Source organism: Candoia aspera, chromosome 6, assembly GCF_035149785.1.
Source record: "Candoia aspera isolate rCanAsp1 chromosome 6, rCanAsp1.hap2, whole genome shotgun sequence".
NCBI classification, from domain to species: Eukaryota; Metazoa; Chordata; class Lepidosauria; order Squamata; family Boidae; genus Candoia; species Candoia aspera.
Genome location: NC_086158.1, coordinates 6,588,449 through 6,600,648, shown reverse-complemented (window position 1 = coordinate 6,600,648; position 12,200 = coordinate 6,588,449). Strand labels below are relative to the sequence as shown.

The window sequence follows — 12,200 nt, the reverse complement described above, 5'->3', positions numbered from 1 at the left end:
ATTTCTGAACGCGGCACACAGTTTACTTCCCAATTTTGGAAATCATTTTTAAAATTGATTGGCACCAAACAAGCACTGTCCACATCGTCCCATCCACAGACTGACGGTTCTACTGAGATTTTAAATGCCACTCTTGAACAGTTCCTTAGAACCATTAACTACCATCAGGACGATTGGGTGGAGTTGTTACCTTTTGCTGAAGTTGCTTACAACAATGCTGTGCACCAAAGTACCGGACAAACCCCTTTTTGCATGGTTTCTGGTCACGACTTTGTTCCCATCCCTGAACTGCCACAGCCCCCTTCCCCAACATGTTCCACATCTGACTGGGCTGTTAAACTGTCTGATTCCTGGCCAGTAATTCAACAAGCTTTGGCTGATGCCCAGGCTGCTTACAAGTCTCAAGCTGATAAGCATCACTCTTTACAACACGACTTCAAAGTTGGGGATCAGGTGAATCTATCTACTAAATTTATCAAATCACCTCAACCCTCTAAAAAACTTGCTCCCAAATTCATTGGACCTTCTCCTGTTGTTCATCATGTCAATCCAGTTACTGTTAAATTGGAACTGCCTCACAATTTGAAATGCTTGCATCCTGTTTTCCATTGCAGCTTGCTTAAGCCTGTGCACCACTCACCGCATTGGCACCCTCAACCTCCTCCTCCTGCTCCAATTATGATTGACGGCCAACAACACTTTGAAGTCAAGGACATCATTGATTCTCGCAAGCTTCGAGGCACCCTGCAGTATCTGGTCCGATGGAATCACTTTCCTCATCCTGAATGGGTGTCTGCCCACCATGTTAATGATTTAGTTAACTGTTTCCACCTTGCTTACCCTTTGAAGCCTGCTGCTTAATGTATTCTTCATTTGGGGGGGGCAGTATGTCATGTTCACTGATTCAATGCAGTTTATACATCATAAGGTTTCACATGCCATGACGCTGACATGAGTTTCTGTTTGGGAGGGAGCTGCTGTGAGACCTTGTGCCAAGCTCTGTATGTGAAATCAGTACAATGGAATGTGTTTGGGTTATTTTCTCTGTTCAAGGCCTTTTCCCGCAGACCATCAGAAACCATTAGGAGCACCTGGGATTGTGAACTTGGGAAGATTCTACGGGGGGAGGGATCTCATTTGCACCGAGGGTTTTTAGTTTGCATTTGGCGCGCTTTCATCATTCTCAGCTTTCTCTGTGATCCTGCATACTATTCTTCAATAAATCAGATATCTTTGAATTCCTACTCATGAGTCTGATGGTATTTTAGAATAGGCAACCATTACACTCTGAAGCCTAGTTTTGGTCCCAGGACTGGGGTTAATGTGTTTGGAGGGGAGGGCTGTCACACTGTGTTTTAATGGCTGTTTGTAGTCCAGGCTGTTCTGTCTGTTTTTAATTAACTTAGTATTAGGTTTCGCAAGCCACTAAGAGTCTGCTGGAGTGGACAGCTATAATAAATTTAATGAACTAAGTAAGATTTCCCTTCTCAGGAAGACAATCATGATCACCAATAACACTTGGCTAAGTTCACTGAAAGTCACTGTTCCTCACCCTAGCTCAGTGTTTCTCAACCTTGGCTGGTGGAGAATTCTGGGAGTTGAAGTCCACACATCTTAAAGTTCCCAAGGTTGAGAAACACTGCCCTAGCTTGTTTCCAAAAGTCAAGCAATATCAATTTCAGTTAAGCAACATTTTAATTTCCACTAGTTTATAATATTAGACCTGGATGATCAATTTTGGACTGTTGTTACTGTTCATTGTTTTATTTTGTACATCTATTGTTTCTATTCTGGGATGGAAGCCTGGTACTTACCAGAGGTTCTGAGCTACGTTCCCACAATTCTTTGCTACTGGTCATGATAGATGGGGCCAGAAGGAGTCGAAACCCTAAATATATGGAAAGCAGGATACCTACACCTAGCTTTAACTCCTGGAAAGGTAATTGGAAATATGTCACACTGACATAATCAAAGCAGATTCCTTCTCTGCAGAACATTGTAATTCTGTGGTCTACCCAAAAACATAGAGAAAAATTATGTATAATAAGCAACCATGCCTGGATTACTGCAATGCGCTCTGCATGGGGCTGCCCTTGAAGACCATTTGGAAGCTATAATTGGTCCGGAATGCAGTGATGCAGACAACAGGGGGCACGTCACATCATGCCCATATATTCCTTCTTTATAAGCTGCACTGGTTGCCAGTTGGCTTCTGGCTGCAATTCAAGGTGGCACCAGGCCTGGTTATCTGAGAGACCGCCTCTCTCCAGTAGTTTCTGCCCACCCAGTGAGATCAAGCAGAGTGGGTACACTCCAGGTCCGATCAATCAAGCAACACCATCAATCAGGACCTAGGCCTTCTCTGTTGCAGCACCTGCCTCTGAAACAGCATCCCCTTGGAGTTCTGTATGACTCCCATCCTACTGCTGTTCCAGAAGTCCTTGAAAGCATGGCTCTGCTCCCAGGCCTGGAGTTAAGGTGGATGCTGAGCCTTTGTTAGTTTTTGCTGGTTTAGGGTATGTTTGGTTGTTTTACTCTTCCAAATGCACTTTTTTTTTAAAATTTGTGGGGGCTTGTAAGCCCCCCAGTCTTTTGGCAGTCAGGTGGTATCCAAATCAAATATATACATAGATACATATTTGCCACACATACATAGTCATAAATTAGCTTTTCCAGGCACAGAATTTTGGTTACCCTTCCATAGAAATCTGACTTTTCTAAGCACAGGCGATATGCGGGTTTAGCACAAGCAGCAGCCAGACATTTGAAGATTTTGATCTCTCCTCTTGCCCCAGTGAGGTTCCTAATAGAAATGCTGTACTTTGTATTTCATTCTAATGTACCTCTGACCATTTCATAAAGTTTAATTTTTCAAAGTAAGAGGATCTCTTTATAGTTAAGGAAGAGCTAATTTTTCAGAATGTAAGGAGTGGGCGGGTCAACGTTTATCAAATCCTTAACCAAGGGGCAAAGCTATCCACTGGTAGATCTTGGTCTGCATCCCTCCCATCTCTGCCTGTTCCAATCCTTCCTTAATCAGTTTAGGCTACCAGGCAAATTTTAGTTCATTCCCCTTCCTGGTGTACAACGTGAATCAACGGGTCCACGGTCAAGCCTCCAGATTCCATTCAACCTATTCTCAGCTCTCACAATCCTCAATCCTGTGGATCTGTCAACAGCACCCTGCTCGAAGGAGCACTACTTACACATCTTTGCAGGAAATGAAGATGTTTTCCGCCAGCTCCATGTCATTCAGCATGAGGGCCAAGCGCAGGGCTTCAGGGTAGCGATTGAACTTGCGGAAGATGCTAAGGGCACAGCGAAGGAGGGCAGAGTTCTCGGGCTCGGGAACATAGCTAACACAGCTTGAAAAATAAGAGAGAGAGAGAGAGAGAGAGAGAGAGAGAGAGAGAGAGAGAGAGAGAAGATGAAGTTTGGCTAGCCCTATGGCTGTTAGCCAGCTGGTCCCTTTTTCATTACAACAGCATTGCACAATCCCACAGCGAAGCTCCTCAAACCTTGGCGTGACCCCCAGCCCCTCCCAAACCTGCTACCAAATTATAGCTTTCAATATGCAGTGGGGAAAATCATTAAACTCATGAAGAATAACCTCTGTAGGTGGAACAGGAGAGAAGAAAAACACACCTTGCATGTTCAGGTACACAGGAGCCACAATTTGCCATGGTGTCACCATGGAATAGTCGAAGTAGGGAGACATCCTACGAACAGCAAATTTCATTTCTACAGGAGTTACCTAAATTGGGAATCAGTTCTTTTCAGAGAGTGGGGGGGGGAAGCATTTTATTTAGAGAATGATGAGCTGATTGAATGATAAATTTTAGAATTAGGGCTAATTATACGTATCTTATCAGATCCAGGTGAACTTCAGTACAACACATTTTTTTGCATGTGTAAATGAACACATTTCAGGCCTGTCAGAATGATTCAGGACTTGGGAAGTGAAAAAGATTTCAGTTCCCGCACTGATAGCCATTCACATTTCTTTGCAACAATTCCTTGCCATATTAGGATGCATCAATAGAATTAGCTTCTAATTCATAGGAAATAATAATTCCACTTCATTCTGCACCAATCAGACCTCACTTTGAGTACTGCTCTGAGCTCCACACTTGAGGAATCAAGTTCAAAACCTGAGCAAAAAGATCAACAGGACCTGAAACTAATTCTTATAAAAATAGGATGGAATTGGAAATGTTTGGTTTTGAGAATGTGAAAAGATGCCAAACAGAAGGAGGTCAAGATCTGTTCTGCATTGTTCCAGGGTACAGACAAAAAATAAAGGACTTAAGTTACAGGAAGGCGAATTCCGATCAAATGTCAGGGGGAAAAAAAAACTTTGAAACAGTTAAGAGTAATTCAACAGTAGTGCCAATTATCCAGAGAAATGTGTCCAAGCAGAGGTTGGGCAGCCAATTAGCATGGGTGTTTTAATCTGGTTTCAATGGCCTAATTCACCCTTGCCAATTCTGAGTTGGACTCCATGAACCCCTACAAAGTGCAGCTCCCTCACCTGGTCAAATAGAGACAGACTTTGGCATAGGCATTGTCATCTATATATTCCTCCAGCATATCCATCTGCTCGATCTCCATGAGCAAATCACAGGCCTCGTGCTCAGCATTATGAGCCATGTTGTATGGCACGATCTCCTTCACAAGAGTTAGAAGTGTGTCCTTCTGGGTCTTGTCTGCCTCATCGATTTCCTGCCACTCCTTGGCCACTTCACCAGCTAGATGTCTGCAGAGGCAGTGGAAGAAAATAGCATGATGAAGAGCTTATTTGTTGAACGAGACATCAGCAGCCTTGGGTTAATAAAACGCCTGCTGTAAGAGACTGTACTGATGAAGCAGCTGCGATAAATAAAGCTCAGACAACATTGACTGGGACATCACTCGAGAGTCTTCTGTTTGCTGTGTTGAACTCTGCCGATGAAAGGTGGTGTTTGACAATGAAAAAGAACGACATAGTTCAAAAGAACTATACTGCTGATTTCTGGCTGGTCAAACATCTCAGCTTGCTCCTTACCTGACGTACTCATGTCCCCACGAGGCTAAGGGTTCCTGAGACCCCACCAACCGATATTTCAAACACTCTCGCTCTCCGCTCATTGTCATGGCCAGAACAGATATTATGTCGGCGGCAAAACACTATGAGGAGAAAGCTGATGTTAAGAATCTATCAAGCAATACCTCTTGCTAATTCCTCCTAAAACTGAAAGATGGCAGTACCACCCCATGTTATACTTTGCAACCTGCCTGGATAAATAACAATAACCTAGTTCAGAGCCTCCAGTGATGACTACACAACATGAAGTCCCACAAAAACCTTTTCTCCTAACAGAAATATAGTACTGGTTTTTTAAAGCACGTCTTCTCATGCCCTCTTCTCAAAGAAATGACCAACACATTTATTTATTTATTTGTTTGTTTGATTTCTATAGCCGCCCATCTCAACAAGTGACTCTGGGCGGCTTACAACAATAAAACCATAAAACAATTAAAACAATTATAATTAAAACAGTTAAAATATAAAATAAATACAAAATAAATATATATGGCTGCCAAGTGAGCAATGCATAGATATTAATACAGCCAAGAGACGGGACCATCCACACGCTCGAGGCCCCAGGCACAAAGCCAGGTCTTTACAGCCTTACGAAAGGCCAACAGGGTTGGGGACATCCTAATTTCTGGAGGGAGGATGTTCCAGAGGGCAGGTGCTATGGAAGAGAAGGCACGCCTTCTAGTTCCTGCCAGCCGACACTCCCTGGCTGACGGGACCCGCAGCATACCCAAACTACTAGATCGAATTGGACGGGCAGAAACAACTGGGAGAAAAGGCGGTCCCTTAGATAACCCGGCCCCAAGCCATGAAGGGCTTTAAAGGTAACAACCAGCACCTTGAATTGCACCCGGAAGCACACCGGCAACCAATGCAGCTCCCATAGCAGTGGTGTTACATGTGCCGAGGAGCCAACACTATTTACTATCCGTGCATTCACCCTGCTTATGAGTAAGTCCTCTTATAACACAACTACACGGGAAACTTTTAAATCATATTGGAAGAGCCCTCTTGGGCTCCACCTCACTTGCCACCCATTTTATGTTGTGCTATTTTGGAGATCACCTGAAAGTGTACAGTGAAAATTTGAAGCAAAGAAAAAGAAATAAAGCAAGTAAACCTGTCTTTAGATTTGTGACAACTAGGAACCAATTTTCTAGCTAGCTATTAGAAAGGACAAAAAAAGTTCGTAAAGCAGCACCAACGCTTTCCCAAACCAAGCCAGGTTACATACCTTGTTTTGCCCTGAAGCCATGTTTTCATAGATCTCTTTCAGCTTGCCATAATGTGGCCGCAGGAACTTCAAGGGCTTGGGGACAGAAGTCATGGAAGTTGTGGAAGAACGTATCTGCCTGCGCAGCTCCTCCAGGGCAGGCCGATACAGAGCAGTGTCATGCTCCTGCAATCAGATCAGCGGTTATGGTGGGGGGGGTGTGTGTGGAAAATTTACCTCCCAAGCCCTCCCTGCAAGATTGTTGCTCCTATCGAAGCAAATATTTGTAGCTCAGGGTTGAACTGTGGAGTCCTGGGTGCTCTCTGAGCCTTGTCGCTTTCTTGCAGACGTTTCATTGCCAGACCAGGGTACATCTTCAGTGCAAAGGCCTTCCCGGCCCACTCTCTTTTCGCAATGAAGATGTACCCTGGTCTGGCAATGAAACGTCTGCAAGAAAGCCACAAGGCTCAGAGAGCACCCAGGACTCCACGTTGCTGCTCCTGTCAGATATTGCTGTACGAACCAACCCACGCCTTTGCTACGGGACCTGCGCTAGGAGCACGTTTACTAGAAACAGACATAACTGATTTGTTAAGAAGAGTCCTATTGGATCAGACAACTGGTCTGTTCAGTCCACCATTCTTGGTCACACAGGAGTCAGTCAAAGATCACCCCGGGAACTTCACAGACATTTGAAGGCGGGTGAGAGCTTCCCTCTGTGTGACTCTCTCTGATGTCCCACAGGAAGGTGCCCAAGCCATTGAGATGCTTCTCAGAAGTTCTTTTCATACAACCCTCCTTTTCAGAGATAAGGCATATGCTAACTGCCCCACTTTATTTTGTGCTACTTTGGAGATCATCTAAGAACGCAGTTAATATATTAAAATTGGAAACAAAAAAAAATGTGCAAAGACAGTTTAGATTTGTGACAACTATCAACCAATCAAAACGTTTGTTTTACTTAAAGTATTTGAACCCCACCCCCACCCGAAAGGACTTTGGGCAGAAAAATGTTAAAGTTAATATAATAATAATAATAATAATAATAATAATAAACAACATTTATATTCCTCCCAACTCCTAGAAACTCAGAAAAAGTAAGAGCTGTTGTTGTGCCCTTGATCTGCTTGTCTGGAGACATGCTGAAAAAGAACACTTCCCACTTCCTTTTGAAATGCAAGGGTACAAATGCTTCTGGGAGGAGAGAATTCCACAAACAGAAGGCTATTACAAAAAGCACCTGCTGTCTTGCCCACACTCCATGTTCCTTTTAGTGAAGGGGGAGCAATTACAGCAGACCCTCTCTAGATGATCAGACATTAGGCAGAACTGAAGTTTAAGCCAGCTACACGTAGTCCTTGCCTAACAACCACAATGGGAACTGGCATTTCAGTTGCTAAGTGAAATGGCCATTATGCAAATCCAACCCATTTTATGACTTTTGCGGCAGTCATTAAGCGAATCACCGCAGGCGTTAAGTGAGCCACATGGTTGTTAAGTGAACCATGCAGTCCCCCGCTGATTTTGCTTGCCAGAAGCTGGCCAGGAAGGTCAGAAATGGCAATCATGTGACTGCAGGATGCTGCGACACTCGTAAATGTGAACTGGTTGCCAAGCATCCAAATCGTGATCATGTGACTGGGTGGAGAAAAGCTGCAATGGTCGTAGGTGTGAGGACCGGCCACAAGTCAGTTTTTCTAGCACCGTTATAAATCCGAACCGTCACTAAGCGACTGGTGATTAAACGAGGACTACCTGTAACATTTAAGTGGACGACTAACATCTAAGAAGTACCAGTGTTCTTTTTTTTTTACTTTAGTTTTGTTCCGGTGCACCACTATAAGCAAAAAATAAAATTTAAAGATTTTTATCTGCTTCTAAGAATGTGAATGCTTCTAATTATTAAACTGGAAGTTCTTATTCTCCTTAGCCTAAAAACAACCATGCATCTATGGAAGTTTCCCTAACAAAACAATTCTTGTCGTAAATCAATCACATGCGCGTTTTTTATTCTTTTAGGAGTCTTAATTAAAGCACCACACATTTTTATAACAGCAAGTTAGCGTTTTGGACGGATCAGCACTGTCAACTAGTGGGAATTAAATCTATCGTGAGAACAGGGTAGAGTCCACAACACGCACACAACTGTAGTCAGAAAGAGTGTATCACAGAGAGGACTGGCACTACACTGTGTGCTTTACGGCTGTATGGAAGCCCCACAGGTCCTGGACTTGAAAAAGTCATACACTCTGACGTTCCACAGGTTCACAGTCAAGAACAAGAACTTACTCCCAAGCGCTCCACAAGCATTTCCAGCTCATCTTGCAGTTGTTTGTCTTCCTCCGACTGTAAGGAATGAAGGAAAAGGTGTGAAAATCCAGGCCTCTGTGAAATCCGAAACCTTTCCACTGTTCTGAACTGTTAGCGAACTGATGGATGAAACAGGAACAAAAAGCAGCGCAACAGCAGGAAGATGGCGGCACCGCAACCTCGATTTAATCATTCACACAAATGAAGACAGAAACACAGGAAATTCAAGCACCGAGGGAAACCTTCGTTAAGCCAGCTGAGAAAAATAACAACAAACCACAGGCTTAACATCACAAATACAAGCGTTCATTTGAATTTCAGGCAGATGTGGCAAGTAAGCCAAGCCAGGGAAGGGCACAGAAGCATCACAGCTGCCGCTTACTGTATTCAATCCTAAATCCTTAATCCCTCACAAGCCACCCTATCTCAGTAACAGGTTTTTAATGACAAGACCTCCGTTTCCCTCCCCCGGGCGGCAATCCCGGGAAGACCTTTGAAGACGGTGAAATGTGCAGGTGACCAACCAGCCAAAGGTGGCCTTCTACGGCCTCCAAGCTCATTGCCAACACTGGGAGGGGGTGCCCTTTAAGGCATACGGAAGCTCCTTCTTCTCACCCCCGTCCAAACGCTCCTTTTGCTGCTCTCCAAGATCAGGCTCGGGCTCGGGCCGCCTACCCAGGGCCAAAGAGAGGAGCCAGGCGCCGGATCCCAACGGGCCATTCGTCCGCTTCTCAGGAGGAGGAGGAGGAGGAGGACGGCTCGTCCACCCCGCAGGAGGCAGACCAAGACGCAGCCCTGGAACCGCTCCTTTCCCCGGCCAAGAAAACCGGCTCGTTTCCGTTCAGATCGCGGGCGCCACTCTGCACATGCTCAGGTGCACGGGAGTTTCTCTACCAGCCCTGCCCGGACGAGAGCGCAGGCCGGGAGGGACTCAGCGTGGGGCCCCCGGCCCGGGGCGCGGACGCAGGGCCGGAGGGCTGGACGAGCGCCGGGCCGAGGCGCGTTCCCCGGTTCCGGGCCTGGCCGTGACTCAGCGCGGCTCCCTCGGGCGCCCCGCCGGGCTCTTACCAGCTCCTGCTCCTTGTCCGCCGCGGGGGCGTTTGGATCCTTCTTGTCCTTGCTCCAGGGCCCCGCCAGCTTGTCGTCTCCGGCGCCCGGCGCCGAGCCCCCGGCCTGAGACCGCCTTTGACAACCGCCGCCGCCGCCGTCCTCCATGGCCAGTCGCTTCCTCTCAGGAGCCGACAGAGGCGATGCGCATGCGCCGGTGGGGCAACGGGGTGGAGCCTCGGCGAGCCAATCCGCGCAGACGGAGAGAGAAGGGGCGCGAGCGCCGGCGGACGTAGGGCGGGGCTGAGGAACGGGGGTGGGGCGAGTGGGTAGGGGTGGGGCGAAGCTAGTTAAGGGGGCGGGGCGAGCCGAAAGGCCACGTGCAAATCGCCCTGTAGCTGCGGGCGGTGAGTCTCTTCCCCCTCCTGTTTTTATTGTCTTAGTATAAATCTTGATACAATATGTTATTTCAATACAATGGTATTTATATAATATACTTAAATTCTTAACATTTTGTTAGTTAGGTGGCTTAAGGCAGTGTTCCTCAACCTCAGCAACTTTAAGGTGTGTGGACTTCAACTCCCAGAATTCCTCAGCCAACACGTTAAAGTTGCTGCGGTTGAGGAACACTGCCTCAAGGTATTGAATATTGACAAGAGGAAAGAAAAAAGTAGATATTCTGTCAATATTTGTTACAGTTTAGAATATTAAGGTTACAAGCATGAGAATTAATTGCCCTTTTCATTCAGAATTAACTAAAATAGTGGAAATAAAGAGATGAAGGAACAGCATACATCAAGGTATTTGTTCTGTAGGGGGGTGAGTCTCCTGACGTGCCATTCAGGAAATTGTGTGTACTGTGTGGCAGGGTTTAAAAATTAATACCGAAAATAAAGAGGACTTGGAGAGTGGGGAAAAGCTTTTACATGAGCGGTGCTTGGGCCAAAAGTTCTGTCTGGTCTTTATAAGTAAAGAGCCAGGGATGGGAAGCAAAAATAAGTAAGTAAGTAAGTAAGTAAGTAAGTAAGTAAGTAAGTAAGTAAGAGAATTGATTTATCAGAGAAATTACCAGAGTTCTGTTTCTTGATAGTTGCTTTTTAGGTTGATACATAAAAAGATTACGATGCTCCAAGTGGTCCATGGAAGTATGCAAATCAAGACATAAACAGATTTTTAAAGGGAAGAGAACCACCTCACTCTGTGGGCAAACATTCAGTTTTCAGCTGAAAAACAAAAATAAAAAGGTCAGAAGTACCATTTTGTTGATCGAGGGACTAGACATTTCCTGCAACAAAATCTCTAATCCAGTGTTTGTCAACCTCAGCAACTTTAAGATGTGTGGACTTCAATTCACCAGGCTGGCTGGGGAATTCTGGGAGTTGAAGTCCACCCTTCTTAAAGTTGCCAACACTGAGAAACAGTGATATACATACATATATACACATATACATACATGCACTCTGTCAGCAACTAAACATTGAGTAAAAGAACTGAAGCATAATCCGTGAGCAGTCCCAAAAGGGCCACAATGGAATAAGAAAAAGAAGAAACAAACAAAAATTCCAGCAATCAAAATTGGTTGGTTAACCATTGACTGTGTTCTCACAACCCAGTTAACCAGGTCAGATATATTTGAACATGTTAGGCTTGATTCCTATTGACATTGTTTAGGGTATTTTTTGTATTTGCGTACTTGTAGCTTTGCATATTGAATGGACTTAGTTCATTGGATGCCTTTATGATTCAATGCACTATGCATACCCCAAAGTGCGTTGATTCTGTAACTAGATTAACCATGTTGGATGAAAACGATCTTGAAAAGATCCAGGCCACCTTTGCTAACTGGTGCCCTCCAGTGTATGGGTGTCCGCAAGGGGCAGCAAGTGATGTCACGCACGTCTTTACATCATTGCACAATGCGCTGCATGTGACATCATCAGGACTTTGAGCAGATGCTTATGTTCAGATGTGCCAGACAAGAATTTATCTCAGTGCCACATAAGACAGTGTGAATTAAAACATGAGAAACCAGAACACTGCGAAATGGCACCAGCCTCCACATCAGCTTCATTTCCAGAAATGCTTGTGAGCCTCAAATAGGTTCCATGAATAGAAATGGTTAGGCACAGCCAGCCAGGGCCTGGTTTGGAGGTGGGACCACCTGTCCAGGAATGGTCACAGGATAGCAGGGAGGATCCTCCAGGAGTGGAAGAGGTGCTAGTGAAAGACAACAATTTCCTAAGTTTTGCAACTGGTCATGTCTCCATGGTGGTCATTTTGTGAGAGCATCCGCAACACATTTCTCAAATTCCAAATTTATCCAGAGCTTCAGTAGAAAAATCCCCACCCTTGTCCTGACTTTCAAGTTGGCAGCTCCTTGGTGATGTGTGTTGCTTAAGAAAAGAAAGACAAGACAAAACATTGAGAAAAAACTCATTCATGAGCTGATCAGGTCAGGCTCCCAGGGCTGGAATGCGAACCATGTTATCAGGACATCAGAGCCCAACTGAGCCAACAGACACAGACGCAGAACGAGTCTTATGCCAGACA

The 12,200-nt window shown here is 45.2% G+C and overlaps 1 protein-coding gene across 1 annotated transcript in view; it reads right to left on the bottom strand.

Annotated features, from left to right (window-relative positions):
- The window catches only part of PSMD2 (proteasome 26S subunit ubiquitin receptor, non-ATPase 2), a 30,007-nt gene extending 20,159 nt beyond the window's left edge, over nucleotides 1-9,848 (bottom strand). Inside the window, exons 1-6 of the mRNA XM_063306359.1 lie at nucleotides 9,672-9,848; nucleotides 8,583-8,639; nucleotides 6,315-6,479; nucleotides 5,045-5,166; nucleotides 4,532-4,756; nucleotides 3,207-3,365 (exon numbers count right to left, since the gene is read on the bottom strand). Coding sequence (XP_063162429.1) covers nucleotides 3,207-3,365; nucleotides 4,532-4,756; nucleotides 5,045-5,166; nucleotides 6,315-6,479; nucleotides 8,583-8,639; nucleotides 9,672-9,818 — 875 coding nt within the window. The 5' untranslated portion in view covers nucleotides 9,819-9,848. The remainder of the gene's footprint in view (nucleotides 1-3,206; nucleotides 3,366-4,531; nucleotides 4,757-5,044; nucleotides 5,167-6,314; nucleotides 6,480-8,582; nucleotides 8,640-9,671) is intronic.
- Between the last annotated feature and the right edge of the window lie 2,352 nt (nucleotides 9,849-12,200).